Source organism: Panulirus ornatus, chromosome 14 (genome assembly GCF_036320965.1).
Source record: "Panulirus ornatus isolate Po-2019 chromosome 14, ASM3632096v1, whole genome shotgun sequence".
In the NCBI taxonomy this organism is placed as follows: Eukaryota; Metazoa; Arthropoda; class Malacostraca; order Decapoda; family Palinuridae; genus Panulirus; species Panulirus ornatus.
The window spans coordinates 59,077,189-59,100,749 of record NC_092237.1 but is presented as its reverse complement, the minus strand read 5'-3'; the positions used below and the strand labels follow the sequence as shown (position 1 = coordinate 59,100,749).

The window sequence follows — 23,561 nt, the reverse complement described above, 5'->3', positions numbered from 1 at the left end:
TATATATATATATATATATATATATATATATATATATATATATATATATATATATATATATATGTATATATATGTATATATATGTATGTGTATGTGTGTGTGTGTATGTGCATATGTGTGTGTGTGTGTGTGTGTGTGTGTATGTATATATATATGTATATTATCCCTGGGGATAGGGGTGAAAGAATACTTCCCACGTATTCCTCGCGTGTCGTAGAAAGCGACTAGAGGGGACGGGAGCGGGGGGCCGGAAATCCTCCCCTCCTTGTATTAACTTTCTAAAATGGGAAACAGAAGAAGGAGTCACGCGGGGAGTGATCATCCTCCTCGAAGGCTCAGAGTGGGGTGCCTAAATGTGTGTGGATGTAACCAAGATGTGAAAAAAGGAGAGATAGGTAGTATGTTTGAGGAAAGGAACCTGGATGTTTTGGCTCTGAGTGAAACGAAGCTCAAGGGTAAAGGGGAAGAGTGGTTTGGAAATGTCTGGGGAGTGAAGTCAGGGGTTAGTGAGAGGACAAGAGCAAGGGAAGGAGTAGCAATACTCCTGAAACAGGAGTTGTGGGAGTATGTGATAGAATGTAAGAAAGTAAATTCTCGATTAATATGGGTAAAATTGAAAGTTGATGGAGAGAGGTGGGTGATTATTGGTGCATATGCACCTGGGCATGAGAAGAAAGATCATGAGAGGCAAGTGTTTTGGGAGCAGCTAAATGAGTGTGTTAGCGGTTTTGATGCACGAGACCGGGTTATAGTGATGGGTGATTTGAATGCAAAGGTGAGTAATGTGGCAGTTGAGGGAATAATTGGTATGCATGGGGTGTTCAGTGTTGTAAATGGAAATGGTGAAGAGCTTGTAGATTTATGTGCTGAAAAAGGACTGATGATTGGGAATACCTGGTTTAAAAAGCGAGATATACATAAGTATACTTATGTGAGTAGGAGAGATGGCCAGAGAGCGTTATTGGATTACGTGTTAATTGACAGGCGTGCGAAAGAGAGACTTTTGGATGTTAATGTGCTGAGAGGTGCAACTGGAGGGGTGTCTGATCATTATCTTGTGGAGGCTAAGGTGAAGATTAGTATGGGTTTTCAGAAAAGAGGAGTGAATGTTGGGGTGAAGAAGGTGGTGAGAGTAAGTGAGCTTGGGAAGGAGACCTGTGTGGGGAAGTACCAGGAGAGACTGTGTACAGAATGGAAAAAGGTGAGAACGGTGGAAGTAAGGGGAGTGGGGGAGGAATGGGATGTATTTAGGGAATCAGTGATGGATTGCGCAAAAGATGCTTGTGGCATGAGAAGAGTGGGAGGTGGGCTGTTTAGAAAGGGTAGTGAGTGGTGGGATGAAGAAGTAAGAGTATTAGTGAAAGAGAAGAGAGAGGCATTTGGACGATTTTTGCAGGGAAAAAATGCAATTGAGTGGGAGAAGTATAAAAGAAAGAGACAGGAGGTCAAGAGAAAGGTGCAAGAGGTGAAAAAAAGGGCAAATGAGAGTTGGGGTGAGAGACTATCAGTAAATTTTAGGGAGAATAAAAAGATGTTCTGGAAGGAGGTAAATAGGGTGCGTAAGACAAGGGAGCAAATGGGAACTTCAGTGAAGGGCGTAAATGGGGAGGTGATAACAAGTAGCGGTGATGTGAGAAGGAGATGGAATGAGTATTTTGAAGGTTTGTTGAATGTGTCTGATGACAGAGTGGCAGATATAGGGTGTTTTGGTCGAGGTGGTGTGCAAAGTGAGAGGGTTAGGGAAAATGATTTGGTAAACAGAGAAGAGGTAGTAAAAGCTTTGCGGAAGATGAAAGCCGGCAAGGCAGCAGGTTTGGATGGTATTGCAGTGGAATTTATTAAGAAAGGGGGTGACTGTATTGTTGACTGGTTGGTAAGGTTATTTAATGTATGTATGACTCATGGTGAGGTGCCTGAGGATTGGCGGAATGCGTGCATAGTGCCATTGTACAAAGGCAAAGGGGATAAGAGTGAGTGCTCAAATTACAGAGGTATAAGTTTGTTGAGTATTCCTGGTAAATTATATGGGAGGGTATTGATTGAGAGGGTGAAGGCATGTACAGAGCATCAGATTGGGGAAGAGCAGTGCGGTTTCAGAAGTGGTAGAGGATGTGTGGATCAGGTGTTTGCTTTGAAGAATGTATGTGAGAAATACTTAGAAAAGCAAATGGATTTGTATGTAGCATTTATGGATCTGGAGAAGGCATATGATAGAGTTGATAGAGATGCTCTGTGGAAGGTATTAAGAATATATGGTGTGGGAGGCAAGTTGTTAGAAGCAGTGAAAAGTTTTTATCGAGGATGTAAGGCATGTGTACGTGTAGGAAGAGAGGAAAGTGATTGGTTCTCAGTGAATGTAGGTTTGCGGCAGGGGTGTGTGATGTCTCCATGGTTGTTTAATTTGTTTATGGACGGGGTTGTAAGGGAGGTAAATGCAAGAGTCCTGGAAAGAGGAGCAAGTATGAAGTCTGTTGGGGATGAGAGAGCTTGGGAAGTGAGTCAGTTGTTGTTCGCTGATGACACAGCGCTGGTGGCTGATTCATGTGAGAAACTGCAGAAGCTGGTGACTGAGTTTGGTAAAGTGTGTGGAAGAAGAAAGTTGAGAGTAAATGTGAATAAGAGCAAGGTTATTAGGTACAGTAGGGGTGAGGGTCAAGTCAATTGGGAGGTGAGTTTGAATGGAGAAAAACTGGAGGAAGTGAAGTGTTTTAGATATCTGGGAGTGGATCTGTCAGCGGATGGAACCATGGAAGCGGAAGTGGATCATAGGGTGGGGGAGGGGGCGAAAATCTTGGGAGCCTTGAAGAATGTGTGGAAGTCGAGAACATTATCTCGGAAAGCAAAAATGGGTATGTTTGAGGGAATAGTGGTTCCAACAATGTTGTATGGTTGCGAGGCGTGGGCTATGGATAGAGATGTGCGCAGGAGGATGGATGTGCTGGAAATGAGATGTTTGAGGACAATGTGTGGTGTGAGGTGGTTTGATCGAGTAAGTAACGTAAGGGTAAGAGAGATGTGTGGAAATAAAAAGAGCGTGGTTGAGAGAGCAGAAGAGGGTGTTTTAAAATGGTTTGGGCACATGGAGAGAATGAGTGAGGAGAGATTGACCAAGAGGATATATGTGTCGGAGGTGGAGGGAACGAGGAGAAGAGGGAGACCAAATTGGAGGTGGAAAGATGGAGTGAAAAAGATTTTGTTTGATCGGGGCCTGAACATGCAGGAGGGTGAAAGGAGGGCAAGAATAGAGTGAATTGGAGTCGATGTGGTATACAGGGGTTGACGTGCTGTCAGTGGATTGAAGCAGGGCATGTGAAGCGTCTGGGGTAAACCATGGAAAGCTGTGTAGGTATGTATATTTGCGTGTGTGGACGTGTGTACGTACATGTGTATGGGGGGGGGTTGGGCCATTTCTTTCGTCTGTTTCCTTGCGCTACCTCGCAAACGCGGGAGACAGCGACAAAGTATAAAAAAAAAAAAAAGATAAAAAAAATATATATATATATATATATATATATATATATATATATATATATATATATATATATTCATTATATAACCTCTCTTGGGCGAATCTCCTTTATTTACCATATTTCATATTTCACGCAAGAGATTAAGCAATAAAGAAATACGCCTTCTGCTTCTAATTTATTCACTACGTAACCATACAACGAAATATGACCTGATCAAACAAAATATCATAGAGTATGTTTACATTAATTTGGAATTTCATTAGCGTTTCAAACATCATATCGATAACATGAAGGGATAACACTAACGAAAGCATATGAAACGTAAAGGAATTTTTCAAATAGGTGAGTAATTAACACAAATCCATTTAAATTGTCTCCCATGACTGGCAGCATTTAATTGGAATACCAAGTTCGCCTCCTCATCTGCTCCCATACCGTCATGATATTCTGCGTAATCATATTCTTTCGTAGGTGCGTAATCCTATTTTTTCGTTGGAAAGCGGTAATGGAAAGGATACGACATGGAAGGACTGGCATAGATTATGTTTTTATGACTTCAATGATTCATATTGTCAGATGCTCCTAGCTGCACTTTAAGCCAGATGAAATGTTTACTTTGTACTTTATGATGCCTTGTCCGTTATATAGTTTAATGATGAAGTTATATTTTTTCATTTGATCTTGCTGTGAATACAGTACGATTTTCAGCCAAAATGAAATAATATGGCAGTTATAACATTAAGTGTACACGGGTAGATAATATGAAGCAGATGTGCTCGAACCAAAACAAGATGAATAGAGAGCTGGCCCGTGATTGGCTGCACGTCCGGCAACCCACCAATGGCAGCCTCGCGCTCACATGAAAACAAAACGAAAATAAATGGCGCCATGAGAATCAAGGAGGTGGTCGATACACCCAATTTGATGTCAAAACTTGCAAGTTATTTTCCCAATTTCTGTATAGCCAGCAGGAATGATGGACGCGTCAAATACGCTTCTGAAAAGACTGTGTTCTCACGTCACAGGGATTAACGATGGTGAGTTTTCTGAGGGGCTCGTGTCTAGATCTCTTGGGCAGATTTGGTCTTTGAATGATTTAGGGCATCTACTCAGAATCCCATCTCTTTGTGTACTCAAATTAAAGATGATCCTTGCAGGCTTGAGTAAAGTATTTAGGTAGCACCTAGTGACTACATCATAATCTCGTAATGGTGTGAGTTTAGGTAAGAGCTTCCAGTGTCATTGTATAGGGGTGAAGTTAACTTGCGAAGTTTAAGTAAATGTCCTTGGTTGACGCTAAAGACTTGTTACTCTTAAATAAAGCTCTGTTTTGATATGAGAATATTGGAGTTTATTGGTTTATTTTATATCTGGTATTACACTGGAGGATTAAAGTGGGATGAAGTATGTCAGTTTTAGATATTTACTTTCAAAATTAAGCAGGACAGAGCTATAAAAAGATGATTTAAGGTTAAAAGAATATCATTGAGCCTTATGAACCTAGGAACCTAGCCTCACTTAACTAAAAGATCTAGTGGGTAGGCCTTATAGCATATGGTAACAACGATGCTGATATAAACAAAATCTAACACTTGTATTTTGTTTTTGTTTTCCAGATATCAGAATTTATTTGTATAATTAAGGCTGACAGCGAATGTTTCCTTCAGATTTCTTCCGTAAAATGTTGAAAATATTTAAACTCATGAATTGTGAAGAAAATTATCGAGAATATGTTAAAGTGGATCCACTGTATACTAGATATCATTGAAATACTATATATTTGAAAATACTGTATACAACCAGAGCCAGACTTGCAAGTCTGTCGGCTGAGGGATCTTGCATTAAGGTGTCAGACTTCCAGTGAAGTTGCATATTATTTACCTTTGCTATTAAGTACAGGTATTGATAACGTAGTGATATTACACAGCTATGTAAAGTTGTAAAAACTTGATTGTAATGTAGAACTGTACCTTCATATTGTCATCAGAAATTACCCATGTTTTTGAAGATTATTATCCAAAGAAACTGGATTAACGTATCAGGTATCAACTCACATAAAATCAAAATGAATGTGATATCCAAAATGTTCATAAGAAGAAAACACTGTATTTATAATTGTATGTTATTACAGTACTAAGATTTTATATTCATACATGACTAGAATGATTACTGGAATTGATTTTATGGGTTTTCACTCATTCCGTCACTGTCCTGGGAATATAGCCAGAGTCTAGGTATGTTACGGCTCGTTCTACATCTGATAAAGGATGTACGTTAAGGCAGCAAAAGTATGTGTGGGATGTTAGCAACTAATGATTGTCGCTAATTAAATCAACACATAACAAGGGAATTTTTACCACTTGATTAAGCTGTGGTGTGAATGATGGAAACTTTTGAAATATTATTCTAAAGGTGATATTTGATGATGACTTATACTTGGAGAAAATAAAGCAAGTGCAACACTCAAAACTACAAGTAGCAATGAATATTGAGCAGTTTTGTTTTGCAGTGGAAATGGTGTTTAGAAAATGCAGTAAGAGTTGTGCAGCAGGATTTGGAGCATTATATTTTATTGAGATTTGTTTGATAAGGCAATTTTGATAAGGGATATGAATGACAGGGCAAATGTGAGGTTATATGATGTAAAGATACATGAAACACTTGACAAAAATGACCTTAAACTTCGAAAATTTCTTATTGCCTTTGTAGTAGCTGAGATTTATCCTGAGGTTCAGCATGCTTTTCTAGTCATGATGTAATAGAGCATTATGCATACTGCCAACAAATGTGATCAAACTGAAATGGACCAAATGTCCCTTCATGCCCCTGCCCAACCTCCCACAGGCAGCCATTCCATGTGGTCCCTGCAGCAGACCAATCTCATCCATTGGGTTGGTTGATGTTTTTCACACAGGTTCTCTTGATTTCCTACAGTTGTTTTATTTACTTTTACATTGACTTCATATTTTCCCTGATATATATACCTTTGCCACTGCCACCTGTTTTAATACCGTAGAATGTAATGTAATTCTCCACAACTCTCACTGTATTCTTTAAACACCACCATACCATTAGAAAACAGTTACTTGGTAATGAAGGCTCAGTTAGATGCATGCCTGATTTGGTAATATATTCAACTCCAAAAAAACCTGACACAACTTATTTAACCAGACCTAAACTTGACCTAATCCAACCAAACTTAACCTGACCCAACTTGACCAAGGTTAAAGGAAGTACTGTACTCAGAATTTGAAATCATGCATTGGAAATGATTTTACTGACTGAAATATTGCTTGATACCATTTCCATTGACAAAGTCAGTCACTGAAGGTGTGATATATGAGATATATGTTTATATGTTGGGGATGAGAGAGCTTGGGAAGTGAGTCAGTTGTTGTTCGCTGATGATACAGCGCTGGTGGCTGATTCATGTGAGAAACTGCAGAAGCTGGTGACTGAGTTTGGAAAAGTGTGTGGAAGAAGAAAGTTAAGAGTAAATGTGAATAAGAGCAAGGTTATTAGGTACAGTAGGGTTGAGGGTCAAGTCAATTGGGAGGTGAGTTTGAATGGAGAAAAACTGGAGGAAGTGAAGTGTTTTAGATATCTGGGAGTGGATCTGGCAGCGAATGGAACCATGGAAGCGGAAGTGGATCATAGGGTGGGGGAGGGGGCGAAAATCCTGGGGGCCTTGAAGAATGTGTGGAAGTCGAGAACATTATCTCGGAAAGCAAAAATGGGTATGTTTGAAGGAATAGTGGTTCCAACAATGTTGTATGGTTGCGAGGCGTGAGCTATGGATAGAGTTGTGCGCAGGAGGATGGATGTGCTGGAAATGAGATGTTTGAGGACAATGTGTGGTGTGAGGTGGTTTGATCGAGTGAGTAACGTAAGGGTAAGAGAGATGTGTGGAAATAAAAAGAGCGTGGTTGAGAGAGCAGAAGAGGGTGTTTTGAAGTGGTTTGGGCACATGGAGAGGATGAGTGAGGAAAGATTGACCAAGAGGATATATGTGTCGGAGGTGGAGGGAACAAGGAGAAGAGGGAGACCAAATTGGAGGTGGAAAGATGGAGTGAAAAAGATTTTGTGTGATCGGGGCCTGAACATGCAGGAGGGTGAAAGGAGGGCAAGGAATAGAGTGAATTGGAGCGATGTGGTATAGCGGGGTTGACGTGCTGTCAGTGGATTGAATCAGGGCATGTGAAGCGTCTGGGGTAAACCATGGAAAGCTGTGTAGGTATGTATATTTGCGTGTGTGGACGTATGTATATACATGTGTATGGGGGTGGGTTGGGCCATTTCTTTCGTCTGTTTCCTTGCGCTACCTCGCAAACGCGGGAGACAGCGACAAAGTATAATAAAAAAAAAAAAATAATGTTTATATATGCTGTGACTGCTGCTTTTCAATCAGTGATTTGTATGACAATGATTTTGTTTAACTGTTTTATCTTTATATCTAAATAAAACTGATTGCATCACAAAACTGATAAAGATTTTTTGGCAGAAAGTCTTGTACGTCATTTGGCAGTTGCTTTAAAGAGGTAGATTTGCAGTTACTGAAGTACTTACAGCTTACCATTAGTCCAGAATAATGTGTATGTTTTGTATATTTTGATGAACAGAACCTTCTATGTTATCCAATTTGCACAGGATGACATACCAAATCAATTCTTTGGCAATTTTTGTGTTTCAGAGAGACTTGCAGCACATTTTCGGCTAGCTGTGGATCTTTTGAATGAGGGCCCATCTGGTCTTCCTGTCAAAGATCATAATGTTGTTGCTGATAAGATAAAGCGACGACTGGCTAGAGAGAAGCGTTTAGAGGATGCTGCCCGTTTCTCAGGCTTAATGAACAAACTTCTAAAATCGGTTAGATGTGACAGTTTGATGATTTTCTTACATTTTGATCACAAGGATTCTTAATAAGCATTTTTAATGGGAATATTATGAACCAAGAACTTATTATTTTCAAAGAATTGTTTTTGACAGATTTTGTTCTGATGTATGCTACTTTTTTTCTGTGGACTATTAATGTGGATGTTTACCATGACTCACTCACTTATTTTCTCTTCATTGCATTCTTCAGATGAAGATTGTGAATATTTGCTTTAGTTTCAAACAGTGTATTAGTTTGCTCCTTTTGTAAGTATTCGTCATACAGTTTTTTGCTTTGCAGGCTGTGTTAAGAAACAAAACTAGCATTCTGTCATTTTTCTTGGCCTTGAGTCAAGATAGTTCATCTCACAGTGGCTTAAGAATTAGTGCTCACTCTTCAGCTGCACAAATACCGGTAAGTACTTTAGGCCAATGGAAATTGTAGCAGAGACTAGGCCTTCTACTGTTAAAGTTAATACTAAATGTCTTTCTTTTTGAAATACATCAATATACTACAAGTTCCATTAATCATGCACATTTCTAGAAATACAACAAATGCGAAATCCCTCTCCTTTATGATTTTTCACTCCTTTCACCTCACCCTCAGTCTTCCCTGTCCTCATCTTTTTTCACTGCATTCACATACACTCAGTCTTCCTTCTTTACTAATCCTCACCACAAAGTCTTTTTTTGTTTTTTTCAACTGTTTGTTCACATAAGTCCACATAAACTCAAATATCCTCATTTCTCTGTCTGTACAGTCATACAGCCACTCCAGGGGTTGAAAATCTATCTCCTTTGCTTGCAAAGTGCTGTCTAACAAATTAATTGACTTGTGCTAACTAATATTAAACAGGAGCATCAGTTAGAAACATTTGATAGAAGCAGTAGGTAGGAACATTAGGTGGGAGCATTAGGTAGAAGTATGGGTTGGAATATGAGGCAGGAACATAGGTAGAAGTAGTCGGTAAGAAAACACTGCACTAGAGTTGCCCTCTGTCATTGGCCTGCTAAAGGTGAGACGTTAAAGGCTAAGAAGTGTCACTGGAGTTCCCAGAGGGAACGTGCTTCAGAGATATAGATTAATAGATAGATGCATTGTAACCCCTTCCAAGCATAGTAATTGGAAGTTTATTTCTTTTCAGCAGTTTGAGAATGGTCTTTGCAATGGACATGGAAGTGAAGAGCTATTCCAGATGCCTAAGCTACACCAAAATGTTGATGCAGGTATTTGCACAGAAGATGTCCTGGTCAGTGCATCACCAAGCTGCATTGTTCCTGGATCAAAGGAGGATGGATCATCACATGTCTCGGGAAGTAATAGGGTGTCTCGTTTGGCAGCAATGTATAAAGGTATGAAGTGTGATGTATTGTAAGAGACATGCTAATTACATATTTATCAGTTTCCTCTTGATAGGTAGGTTGAATGAGTGAATGAATAGATGAACTTTCATGGAGATGATAGGAAGAGTACTCATTTATCTCCTGTGTGTTGTAGTAGGCAACTCAGAGGGGCAAGGGTGGAGGTAGGGCTGGAAGTCCTCTTCTTTTGTATTATGGCTTTCTACAAGTAGGAACAAAAAGTACAACAAAGAGTGGATTTTTTTCTCAGAGGTTCAAGTAACTGTTCTTGCACCTACCTTGCTGAGGCAGGAAAAGGCAAGACTATATTTTTATTTGTTATTATTTAATGAGCCCAGAATTTCTTTCATTGGGCTCCTGCAGTTCTGAGGCTGCACTCCATTCAAGATTAGGGAAATGATGGACAAGACTTTACTGAAAAACCCTTAAAAGATGGAAAGACAGCATAGAGAGTTAACATAATATTAGAGTACAGTAAAGGTGTTTTTTGATGGTCTTTTACTTTTATATTTTTGTGTGCAGGCAGTGGATTCTGCATGTACCATGCAATAGCACAATTTTTTATATGAAAAATGCTAAGCTTAGCTTTTGAGTAAGATTTTGATTTCTGTTTGAACAGAGTCTGACTTCACAAAGTGTTTTATCATTACAGGAGCAGCTAATGCAAATCCAGAATCACCATTTGCAGAACTTCAGCAACATTCTCCAACTGTTGAAAGGTTAAAGTTTTCACAACAGTCACATAAGAAGACTGCTACAAAGGAAGGTATGGCTCACTATTAGTTGTGTGGCTCAAGCATACATCAGTGTCTTAGATGTAGCCATATTCCACCTCAAACTTTTGATACAGAGTGTGCTGTACTGTTATTGGCTGCCCTTCAAAACAAAAGCCCTGGCCTAGTATACAGACTAAAAATCAGTGATTTATGGAAGGGGTACTGGTCACAAACCAACATAAACATATTTATCTCTTCAAAGTCCCCAAATGTTTCTGGTTTCTCGTATGAAAATTCCACGAATGCAGCTTCAAACTATGTAACTACTCATTATAGACATTTCACATATTCATAATTTTCTCTTCTGCCATTACACAACAAAAGCATAATAAACATTTGAATTTTGAAACTAACCTAAAGATCACATTATTTCAAGTCAGCCATGTTTTCAGTCCACTCATCTATCTTTAGTAGTTCCATATTTTCCTTCACATAACCATGTTATCCCAGTAAGTAGCCTGATCTAATTCCCCTGTCTTTTGTCAAATTTTTGTGTACCCTGTTTTGTCTGGCACTCACTACATCCTGAAGGGTTCTGCCACTTTTGTATTCTTAGATTAGATCTGTTCCTCACACTCTATTCAGCCAGAGAGAGGAAATAGGTTGTAGGTGGTTACTGGCATTTTCCTTCCTATCATACTGCTGTGCTGGGCTCTTGTTCTAGTTTTAGGAAAGCAGAGGCATGGATACATAGTGCTGCATGTTCAGATGCTTTCTTGCTGACTCGTTTCCTTGGGGTAAATTTTCAAGCAGTCTAGACTCTTAGATGATTATTATAGTTATTATAAACCTGTTGTGATTAGGAAAATGAGCCCATGGGTAATCAGTATGTGTGTATATATGTTATGTAATTATCTAATGATAGGAGGTATGGTAAGAAATTTTTGTATTTGCAGCACTTATTGAAGTGACAGAGAAGGTGTTAATCAGAGAAGTGCTCTTCATTTTCCAAGGGATTGAAGGAAAAATTATCAAGATGGATGCTAATAAAGATGGTTATAGATTAGATCCTAAGGTGAGTATAGATAGCCATGGTTATATTTACTGACTAGAGTTAATAGGATTGATAATTTTATGAATCGGCAGCACTATTTCACTTTGCTATATTCTGCTGTATGGAGTTCATTCTGCTTTGTTCCTCTTCTACTGGCCAAGTAAAATCAGTGGAATACCCAGTGTAGAGTATTACGTGAGTCACTGAATATATAGGTTTGATTCCTGATTCATGTTATACAGTGAAGACTATTACTGCTGTGTGATATTTAGATCTTTAGACTGACACATGATATATTGATAATTGTATTTTGATGTTTGACGTTAAAATTTCTTATCATACATATTTTGTCTTAGGTCCGTCTGTCACGGAGTCAGAAGGAGATCATCCTCAAGCTGTCAGATGTTGGGTGGCTTTACAACCAAGTACAAAATTATTGTGAGTGGGGTGGAGTCATAGCTGGGAATGAGCGATCTTCTGACCGAACAGCTGCAGGGCTTGTCAATCAGTCTTTGGTATTGGCTTTAAGAGAAGAGCTGAGCGAATACTGCAGACTTATAGCTTTGCTTGAGGCCCAGGTAGGTGTTTTATGAAATTAGACTTGTGTCACACATTGTATAGCTTTTGTCACATCCTTAGTAATGATAGAAACTTTTCATCTAGATTTCTGCATTTGGAATAGCGCATGTTGCACGAAAAGGAGATATGTGTGTTGTTCCTGATGTAGTTTTCAGAATTAGCCTTTATCAACTTAGTGGACACTTCTCAGAAATCCTGTCTCTAGAATATGAAAAATTAAATGTTGAAAATCTAAGTAGGTTTTAAAACAAAGTTATAGATGAGGCTTAAAGTAAGGTTAAGAAGGTTACCAGTAAACAAGCAGCAGGTCGGTAAGTTCACTGAACCTACATGAAAGTCTTTTTGGCATACCTGTCATTCAGTTTATGTCTTTGTTTAGTGCATTTTACTCAACTTTCTTTGTGGATGGTATTTAATTTTTTCTTTTGTTATGGTGAACTAATTTTTGTTTAGGCAAATTTAATGTTTGCCAAAAATGTGTAGTTGTGTGTAACATACTTTGAATATATTCCAGTATAGCAGTATCCCACTGCATCTAGACAGTGCTTCTGATTCAGCTGCTGAAGGTCTTATGCTTTGCTATTTGATATGACAAGTTAAGCTTTTTGAGGCAGCAATAGGAAGTTGTGCTTGGTAAGATGAATTGATTTTCAAGGACTATAGTATTACTGTAAGCATTACTTAGGGCACAGATTTGATAAAAGAAAAGATTGAACAGCAACCAACTTCTAGATACATGTTATGGCTTACTGTTTATTTAATGCAACTGTGGAACTTGGTTATGTTGATGAATAGGTCTAGAAGTCCAATCATCTTGTGGGGTATTGAATAATGTTATAACTGCTGGTGAGTCGTGCTCTCTTTTTTTCAATTACAGCTGACTGAAGAACAAAACATCTCCCTGGTGTGTGGCAAATGGGCATGCCAAACCATTGAAAAGGTTATGATTTCATCTCATTTTGTAAGAAAAGATGATTGAATTGAAATTTTTCCTTTCACACTTGACCTGCTTACTTAGTTAATATTGACAGCAAGAAGTAAAGCAATTGAGTTTGAACTTAAAATTCCATGTAGACTAATATTGATAGAAATTATCAAGCTTTCTGTTTTGTAATTTTAGTACTATGTACTATATGTATTTTACAGATTCAGGAAGGAGGAGACACACCAATGGGGGAACCTTCAGGAGGCCTCACCCTGCGTCGTTTGGTGATGTGGACACTGGAACCTCGTTCACGTCTTCGAGCTTTAGCCCTGCTTACATATGCTGCTCGGGAGGTTTATGGCGGTGCTTGTGTTTCAGGAATATATCAGGTTAGTTATCTTTAGATTTTTTTTATACTCACCTCTTCCTGTCTGTGCAAGAGAATATCAGAAACTGGACACTGAATCTTGGAGGAATAATCCTTATTTGGCCCCTTCTTCTGTCCTTGCTTGTCTCCTAGTATTTGTGCACACAAGTCTCACTCACTTCATGGGAACTAGTATATTTCCTCTTTTCCTTGAGCTACAACAAACTTTCACTCTTACTGCAACAAAAAGTGATTTCACATACCATCAGGTGCCTCATAAAAGCACATTCACCTCCAACAGTCTATCCTTTGTACACCTGCCAATTAATACATAATCTAGTAATGCATGTTGACTCTTACCCCATGTATACTGATGTATATACATTTTCCTTTTGAATGAGGTATTCCAATCACCATTCCCTTGAAAAGCTGTTTCCCATTTTTATGTACACCAGACTCTCTAGGCTCATTATACACCTAGCTGCCACATCACCATTTTTGCATTCATAACTTTTAACTCACTCATATCTACTTCCAAAAGACTCCTTTAGCTGAGGTTACTTGTGGCTGCATGGAATGGTTAAAATGGCTCATGATGAATATTTACCATTTTTGTAGTATGAAATTTGGCTAATATTTCTTGTCATGATAAAAAAAAATTTTTTTGCCTTGGCCAACATTTAAAAGATTAACAGTTGTTAAGAAGACTGCTGGAATGAGAAGTAAAAGTGATGAAATTTTGGTTTGGAATGAAAATGTGGATTGTACTGAATCTTTTGAATGATAATGGAAATGAATTGAAATATTACTGCCTTGTTCTCCAACAGCATATGCACCATGGTAACCCAGGGCACAAAGCTGTCGTTCGTCATGTTCTCACTTTAGCGTGCACACCTTTATATGTTATGCTTACTCAGTGGCTTCTGGATGGAACTCTGGAGGACCCTCATCATGAATTCTTCATTGCCTCTGACCCAACTGTGCCAGATGATAAACTGTGGCAGGATAAATACTCTATAAGGTAGTGTACATTTCTGTTTGCCTGTCTGTATTATGTATGCCATGTTTTGCTCTACATTTCTCCATATTGGCACCATTTTATCTTAGTTGCTGTCTGTCTCTTCTACCAAACGTTTGATCTTCCCAGCACCTTTACTAGTTGCTGTTTGCCTCTTCTACCAAACATTTGATCTTCCTAAGCACCTTTACTTTCTTACTCTACAGAAATGTCAGTTATTGCATTAGCAACCATTTGCTCCACAAATCCTCATCTTAAAACTCACCTATATTTCTTATATTTCAAAGATTTTTTCTTCTCATAATTCTCTTATTCTACTTTTTAAGCTATTGCATTACATCTACTGCTTTCAAACCGTCCACAATTTAGTTTTTATAATTGCTTTGTGTATGCAATTTACCCGTCACAGTGAGATAGTACACAGAATTTCTCAATTTAAGTTGCTGACTACCTCCATTCTCCTGAGTGTCAACCATTCATCTGCAAAGTTCAGAGCATTTCTTTAAGCTGACTAGTTGGGAAAAAAGAATGTTTTAGAATGATTGGAGGCATCAACAGCTAATCCTCATTTTGTTGCTGGAGTTGTATCAGTTTAGTGACCTATACTCTTGGGTATGGAAGGGAGTAGTATGTGGCCTCTGGTATAGTTATATCAGCCTTATTGGACTATAAATGTGAATGAAAAATCTAGAGAATGAACATGTAAAAGGTTAGAAATGAAAGTGTACATTTCTTTTGGAAGTATATAAAGTGCATGTGGGTGTTCTGAAGTACAAGTTTAAAAAAGAAAAGACTTTTGTAGGTTTTAATTGGCGGTAAAGCAGTTAGATATATTTTCAGTGTAAGTTCTGTATCTGAATAAGAGTAGACTTACCAGCAACTGATAGGCTGAAGCTAACTGAATCCCTTCAAAGTACATTTAACTTCTGCATCACTTATATCTTTTAATGTATGTCTTCAGATGGTGTATGTTGCCAACATTCATCAACAAATCCCAAGCACAAAAAGTATTAGCATCAGGCAAATCCCTCAATTTCCTTCGCAATGTATGTCACTTTCGTGCACCTATAGCAGGCCGAGATGCAATCAAGGCTTCATTACAACAGACAACTGGTGAGTGAAAACTACATAAAACATGGAATTTCAGAATTCTTTGATTACTACTGCATTCTTTCATTAATGATGTTATTATAGTAGGCATACAAAAATTATAATTATTGTGATAAACCTGTTCTTTATAATATGCATACCCCAGCCACTTGAAAATTTCTGGTTAAGTTTTGTAGGTCAAGTTAAAAACCTTTCCATTCATAGGTTGTACAAGTAGAAAGTATGTTAAGATGGTAAGTGTCAGAGATTTTGAAATGCATGCATAGTACTTGGGCTCTGAAGAAAGCACTTAAAGAAAGAATTGGTGTACAGACAGCACTACCATTGAAAGAAAAATGTGAGTGACAGTTTAGAGTATTAGCCAGTAAAGGTAGAGCAAAAATATGAGTTTAAGTTTTACAGATATTTACAGAGTTTGAGCAGTGAAATACAGTTAAAACAGAAGTAAGAGTGCTGGTAATTAAAGATGATTGTTGTGTTTAAGTAGAATATAGAGTGAAGATAGAAGTATAGATGTAAGTTTGTGTAGATAACTGTAAACTTAAAGCTATAGATAAAGAAAAGAAAGGTGAGTAAACATGCTTTGAAAAGTATTTTTGTTAAGTATTGATTTCACCTTATGCTGAGGACTAGTTGCTTTAAATTACATTTTCATTCAACAGTGGAGTCGCTCTTCACACAGGATGAAAACAGCCAGCTAGATCATCTTGTTGGATTAACATTTAGAGAAACTTCCCGCCATGTATTGGAAGAGATTCTAACCAGACACAAACTTATGGATCATTTACGAGCTTTGCGTCGTTACCTTCTCCTTGGACAAGGCGACTTCATTCACTACCTCATGGAAATTCTGAAGTATGCATATGCCTTGTATAGATTTGACTCTTATATTTTATTGTCGGTCAAGAAATATGAACATAGTTATTTTTGTTGTATTTATGATTAAGACCTTCATTCTGTTGATTTTTAGTTGATAACTTTTTTTCTTCAGTCCAGAACTTGGGAAGCCAGCCACTAATTTGTACCCACACAACCTTTCATCACTCTTGGAGACAGCTATAGCTGCAAGTAATGCACAGTATGAAGAGCCTGATATTCTTAAGCGTCTTGATGTGAGGCTTTTAGAAATCTCTCCTGGAGACCTTGGATGGGATGTATTTAGCCTTGATTACCATGTTGATGGACCCATAGGAACTGTAAGTTGATATGAAATTACTACTGTCTTTGGTCTGGTTATGTTAATCACGTTTGATGCTCAGACTGTTTCAGAAAAAAGTTAGTTAAAATAATATTGTTGTTGGGAAGGGGATAGTTAAAATGATATTGTTGTTGGGAAGGGGAGGTCTAAGGGTCCAAGGTCAAGAGGTTCTTAAGTTTCAACAATAAATTTGGATATTATGTATGATTATGTAACCTGTACAAATTAGGCTAGAGTCCTAACATTGTAAACCATTCAAGTATGGGTGTATGCATGTTACAATATCTGTATATTTGTTAGAATATTTCTGTGTTGTATATGTACAAATGTTTGTGTGTGTGTGTGTGTGAAGTGTATCTTTATTTTTCTTACATGTAATTCAGAAAAAATCTTTTCATGAAAGAATCTTTTTTAGGTTTTTACTGCTGAGTGTATGCGCCAGTATTTGATGCTATTCAATGCACTTTGGAAAGACAAGAGGATGGAGATGATTCTCTCAGATATCTGGAAGGAACAAGCTGCCACATCTAAACTCTGTAGGGACCTTCCAGGTACGTAGTGTATTGTATTTGTTGCAGCACTCATAAACAAATCTTTAAGCTTTTGTCTAGTGCAATAGTTTTTTAGCTACATGTTCTACTGGTTAAGTGCTATGGCCTCCCCCGTGAGGGAGTTCCCGAAGGGAATGGGCATTAGGGATAGATGTAGATATATAGATAAACATGGCATTTTATGTTTTATTGTCTGTTTTTCGTTTTCTTAATAGTAACTGTACAACTTTTAAATTTTCAGACTTTTATGTTAACTTTGAAAGCATGATTTATCTTTTAAGTCCACCAATATTTGTTGAAGTAGTTAATTCATATATGGTATCTAGGATGTAATTTCATTATAATGTTTATACCTTCCTTTTTTTCATTGTGTATGTGCATTGGTATGAAAACTTAAGTCTTCTTTCAGCAACTGTGTTTCAGTTTAAGATGAAGTGTTGAAGTGTATCATTATTCTGTATGTAAGTAAATTCATTTACATCTGCATTTGATAAGTTTTCTCAGATAATAGATTCTGTACCATGTAACCTGTACTTTTTATACTAGATTTATTGATTCAGGAATCAACAGATTACAGGTTACTGTAATGGTTTTGTTGTTGATAACCCTCAGTTATCATCAATAATTTATGTGTTATCTTTAATGGTGTAGAGTCAGAATAACACTTTTCATTTTTGTTGATTTGCATTAGACTTTCTGATAGAACTGCCATGCTGAAAGGTGTGTATCATTCTATTTATATAAGGCTTTCATATACCCCATCTGGTGTATATTCATGAAAATAGAGGTAGTGAAGTAGGTAAACATGGAAGAAAAACAGCAAAGGAAATTAGATGAAGTGAGGGAAATTTTTTACTACATTTCAGTATTGATTGGAGACAGAATAGGCATAAGTTGTGAATGTTACTGACAGAGGTGCAAGATGAATTGTGGAGGGATTTGCATGGCTTGGCTGTAAAACATGTAATGCACCTACTTGATAAGAAGTCAATGGATGTATAACTACTAAGATACTTATATATACAGTTTTTGCATATGGAAACTAGAAAGAGAACATCATTATGAAATTGAAAGTGTGAGTAGCAAAAGATTTTCTAGATTATCCTAATTAAAGTTGAACTGATTACTACAGAACTGGGAGTTGTTCTACATGGTGTCCAGTTACTGACAACAGAGATGGTTCACCTGGTTCACCAGATGGAATACTACATGACATTTGAGGTCCTAGAATGTTCATGGCATGGTCTAATGTCTAAGCTTAAGACAGCACAGAGTTTGGATGATGTCATAGCTGCTCACAACCATTTCTTGAATAGGATTGTGGCAGGAGCTCTCCTTGATGCTGACTCTAAGGTATTTTCTGTTTTCATTAGTTCTGTAGTGTTGTGTAGGATCTCCTTCACCTTTATAGGATTTACCTGTTTTTTGTACATTTTATTATAATTTTAGATAATTCTAGTTTTAGCATTAGATGTGATTGAAAGGTAGTCTACAAAGTGAATACAGATGCTCCCCGACTTATGATGGGGTTACGTCCTGAAAAACATGTTGTAAGTTGAAAATATCATTAGTTGAAAATACATTTAATACATTTAATACTGTAAATCTGACCTATCAAACATCATATCTTAGCCTATTCTACCTTAAATGTTCTCAGAAGACTTAAATTAGCTTACAGGACAAAATCATCTAACACAAAGCCTATTTTATAATAGTGTTGAATATAGCTCCAACATAAAGTTGAAAGATCATGTCAGGGAGCATCTGTATAACTAGCATTTTTTACAGTAGGGGAAATTGTTTCCATACATACTTTTTGTAGGCAGTTTTACCCATTTTTTTTCAGGGTATTTATATATCTAAGCTTATTAATTATTGTGTATACAAATAAGTTTGGTTTATTCTGAAATAGTAAGTATTTGTTACACATCTGACTCTAACAGCATGTACGGACTCATCTGAGAACGTTCTACAACTTGATCCAGAATTTGAGGGGTCTGCAGGAGAGACTATCAGTGGCTGTATCAGCTGAAGTTAATGCTCGTAGAAATGCCCTTTCTGAAGTAAAGGTAAGTCAGGTTTAAATTTGTTATGCTTTAATGAAAAGACCTTTCAACAGACTAAGTGGTCACAGAAATGGCAGATGAAATTAAATGTAGGCAAATGTAGTTTGCACTTTGGATATAAGAATGTTAAACATGATTATGATATATTTGTTAATCCACAAACTAAAGCAAGTAAAAAAGGAAACTGGAACTCAGATTATTTTACCTGTTCTTCCTTGATTTTATTATCATATTAGCTCCTGTTTCATTATTTTATGAAAGGTCTGGCCTTGAATCGTACTTTTTTGTGACCAGAGGCTTCAGCATAAAGATACTGCATTATTTTATACATTATAATTTAGGTGTGTGTATATGGAAGATAAGCAGTCAGAAATACTTAGCTTTGAGCTTAGCTCGTAATTTAAGAATCTATGGAAGGGGAAGCAACAAGATATTGCTGGAGAATGAATGCATTTTGTTTTGTACCGATTCTGAAAATGTCATGAATGATACATAGTTGATGGGAGCTGAATTGAGGTAACAAGAGATGAAGGGAATATTTTGAATGTCTACTTAATGTTGGAAATGTACTGTAGAAATATATATAATTTCATTGATGTTTGGTAGAAACTAGAAGCAAGAGTGAGTGATAGAAATGATGTGCAAGGAAGAAAAAGGGAAAGGCTGAGGAAAGCATGCATTGAACTTTTTGAAACATCCTAACTTTTATGTCTTTCTCAGGCACGAACTGAAGCAGGTGAATTTGGAACATCATCAGATCAACAGGAAGCTGAAAAGAAAAGAAGAAAAGAGTTTTTGTCGAAGATTGTTCCAAAATTAAAATCGGATCTGAGGATCAACACTCAGACATATCAGGTAAAGATTATTACTGTGAGTGTGAAGGCTTTGCAAGACAAAGCATAGGATTGTCTCCTATCAATGATGGCCTGTTCTTGGGTGTGCCATTACTGGCACAAGTTGGGTGTGTGCTTTTGAGGTAACCATTGCTGGCACAGGTCTGCTTATGGGTAACTGTGATGTATTGGGCCTTTCTTCAGTTTGACATGTTTGTAATGTAAAATGTGATGAAGTGTCATAAATTGAGGGATTCTTATATGAATTGTTGCTAAATGAAAAATTCCATTTTTCTTTTCCATAGGAAAAAATTTTCAGTCAAGAAAAGAGTTTTAGCAATATTGAAAAAATAAACCGAAACTAGACAGTTATCTGTATTTATTTTTATTCTTGATCTTAGTAGATTTTCTTTCATCCTAGTTTATAAAAGACCGCAACATAACTGAAAATGACTTAATGGTTCCTGCCTTTCATAGACCATTGGCATGCCATGTTATTCAGGTATAAGTTTAGTAATTTTCTTTAGAAACATTTTAGTTTTGACAATGAGACTTCTATGATCTGACATGTACAAGCTTTAAAGATTGGGTTTTCATTCCACTCAATCTGGTTATGTCTTTTACGTAGAAAAAGAAAAACTATAAGCCAGCCAGATGATATAGTCAGGAAAGGTAAAAGAACATAATTTTTGAGGATGGATAACCACAATTTAATTCTGAATAAGAATACTGTTTGGTTGACCTCAAGGCAACCAGTGGTTTGGTGTTAGGCTACATAGACACATTCATCTTGTGTGTAGGCCTCAGTTTTTGAAGAGTGTCTTGCTATTGGGTCTGACTTCAGAGAAGTTTTCGTCATAGAAATTATTAATGAGGACCCTTTAAGTTATTTTTGAGACCTTTTGTAGTTTTTCCTTTTTTCTTTTTCAGAAAGCCTTATTGTAAATTAATAGCCTTAAGGACAGTGTAACTGCCAGTGTGAACAAATGAATGAGATTCATTGTAGTGGTTTTCCTTTGCAGGATATGGTTCAATCTTTTCTTCTAATGTTAACTCAGCATGATGATCAGAGCCTGCACTTACTGAGTACACGTCTTGATTTCAATGAATATTACCATCGACGTGATCACCGCCTCAACCAACGTCTAACTTATCACCACAAGCGGAAGAGTATGGGCACATCTTTCTGTCAGTAAAATTGGTTTGCTGTGATGGTTTTTTGGGTGCTTAGTTTGGTCAGTTAACTCTAAATGAAAAAAATGTGTTGTGCTTACCTATCTGTGATTACAGGGTGTCTCCCAGGGTGTGTTGACCTGTACAGGTGGAACCATCAACTGAGGACAGGCTTTTACAGGGGGTAGGATTGGAAGTCACTAAAAGAAGTTAATGCTTTAAAACCATGATGGATAAGTTGATAAACGAATGTGAATTGTTGAGTACAAACGCATTTTCATAACTCAAAAGGTCCTGTAGTTTAAAGTTAGTTGTATTTTTTTATTGTGGGCTGATGTATCTTAACTCAACACTTTATATTACTTATCATGCATGGAATGTGCTGGAGCAACCCCCTGAACAAAGCAAGCCCTATTGTGTGACTTGCTGCATTGCAAAACAAAGAAACAGTGGTTCTATAAATTTAACGAATTAGAAATGTAAATCTTTTGAAATGAAGTTGATATTTATTTTTTTTATCGATGCACTTGTATATGAGCAGATATTACATCCATATGTAAATATATACTAGAATAACTGAGTTTTGCTGATTTTTTTGATATTCGTAATGACAGACCTTTTTGTAAGGTAGTTTGAAATTTTGCCCAAGTATTATTATGTTTATGTTAATTATGATACTGTAGAGCTCCAGATAAGATGAACTAACAGGGCAGTTTAGTTATACCAATTTATTTTATGATTTATACTGTTTACATATATCAGTTGGTATTTATAAAGATAAACAGCACAAATAAACCTACTTTTATGATATTTACAATCATATTACTTAGCACAAGTATATAAGCTTATTTATGTGAACAGCACAGTTTTCATTCCAAGTGTGATTATTGGGAACAGTTATGAATGAGCTGGATAATGTCTTTCTGAATTCATTATATTTTGCAATAATTTGTATTATCTTAAAAAGTTAGGGTTTTTGTAGTTGCCAAATGAATGAGTTGCCATAATTTTACTTGATGTTTAATGTTCATCTCTTCTTTTGGGAAGGATTGGGGCATGTGCCAAGGATTTTGAAGTGAAGGAGGGGTGAAGTGGAATGGGGCAGTTTTTCTAACTGGGATGAACTTTATTATTTAAGAGTTTTGTCCTCAAAGTGAAAGAGAAAGATAGGCTGTAAGTGTGTAATTATGGTATTCTTTGAATGGTTTGTTAGGTTGAATATAACTAGACCAAGCTAAGGCTAACAGAGTTAACATCTAATTATTCTTGAAATCTGCCAGGTGGGTTGACATCTTGGCTTAGGGAAAGTAAGGTGGCCTTTAGCATTTAAAAATTTGCAAACAACTGTGATTACACCTTGGTAGGCCTCTGCCAAGTCTGTTGTGCACTTGACATCAACTTTGATTCTCTACATTAGTAATGAATATACTTTGTGACCGCTACTTCTTGGTGACCTCTTTTGCAATGGGAATAGTAACTTCCCAGGGAAGCTTTAAAAGTTGTATGTTATTCATGACATATTGACTTGTTTGTTCATCATGAAGCTGTAAAAGGCATTCTCCTGTGTGTGCATAAATTTTGAATTTTATGTACTATTTGCCCTTTTAACTGCAACAACAGTATATACTACTGCACCTGTCTTTCAAATCTCAATGATTATAATGGACATCATATAACTGATGATATTATTCAATAAAGGCCTTAAGTTTTATACATTCCTGTTGTGTGCTAATGAATCATGTCAGCATGTTTTTATGCTTTTGTTTTATGTGTGTGCAAGACTTTCATGTTTGTAAATACATTTTTGTGAATATGCACATGAACCATAATCAACCTACAGTTACTGGAGTGAGTGTTACATATGGTCTTATATTTTGTCTTGTAACTACTTACTTCATTTTTCTGTCTTAGATTGCCTTTTTTGTATTTTGATGTTCTCATTTGTCGTAAATATACATTTGAGGTATTTCTTTATTATCTCAGAATATAAACAGATTAGGGACAGTTCCAGAGAAAAAATAGAAGGGAGCAACACTGCCTGTTAATAAAAGCCACATAATGTTATTCTGTGTTTAAATGTATTCCTGAGAGACTTTGTTTCTATGAGGCTCTTGTAGGGGTCTCATAAAAGAAGGAAGCTCTTGGGGCAGGAAGAAGAAACGGTCATATATGAGGCTAGACTCAGTTTGCTTGTCTTTGCTACTTTAGTGGTTTTGCTGTGTTCATAATAAAAATCAAATAGTAATTAGATATACTATGGCTTGACA

General features: G+C 36.9%; 1 protein-coding gene across 3 annotated transcripts; it reads left to right on the top strand.

Annotated features, from left to right (window-relative positions):
- The first annotated feature begins 4,321 nt into the window (after positions 1-4,321).
- Positions 4,322-23,358, top strand: LOC139753470 (gamma-tubulin complex component 3 homolog). 3 transcript variants are annotated; one of them, XM_071670027.1, is made up of 18 exons: positions 4,322-4,507; positions 8,161-8,336; positions 8,644-8,757; positions 9,491-9,695; positions 10,357-10,470; positions 11,377-11,495; positions 11,831-12,052; positions 12,931-12,993; positions 13,200-13,367; positions 14,173-14,366; positions 15,325-15,476; positions 16,136-16,328; positions 16,465-16,669; positions 17,087-17,222; positions 18,355-18,575; positions 19,166-19,291; positions 20,009-20,143; positions 21,144-23,358. In XM_071670027.1, the coding sequence occupies exons 1-18, from the start codon at positions 4,444-4,446 to the stop codon at positions 21,315-21,317; spliced, it is 2,781 nt and encodes a 926-aa protein (XP_071526128.1). In that variant the 5' UTR covers positions 4,322-4,443; the 3' UTR covers positions 21,318-23,358. The 3 variants fall into 3 exon arrangements, with proteins under 3 accessions (XP_071526128.1, XP_071526127.1, XP_071526129.1); XM_071670026.1 differs by having other exon boundaries at positions 4,323-4,507; positions 9,488-9,695; XM_071670028.1 differs by lacking the exon at positions 12,931-12,993 and having other exon boundaries at positions 4,325-4,507; positions 9,488-9,695.
- The last annotated feature ends 203 nt before the right edge of the window (positions 23,359-23,561 follow it).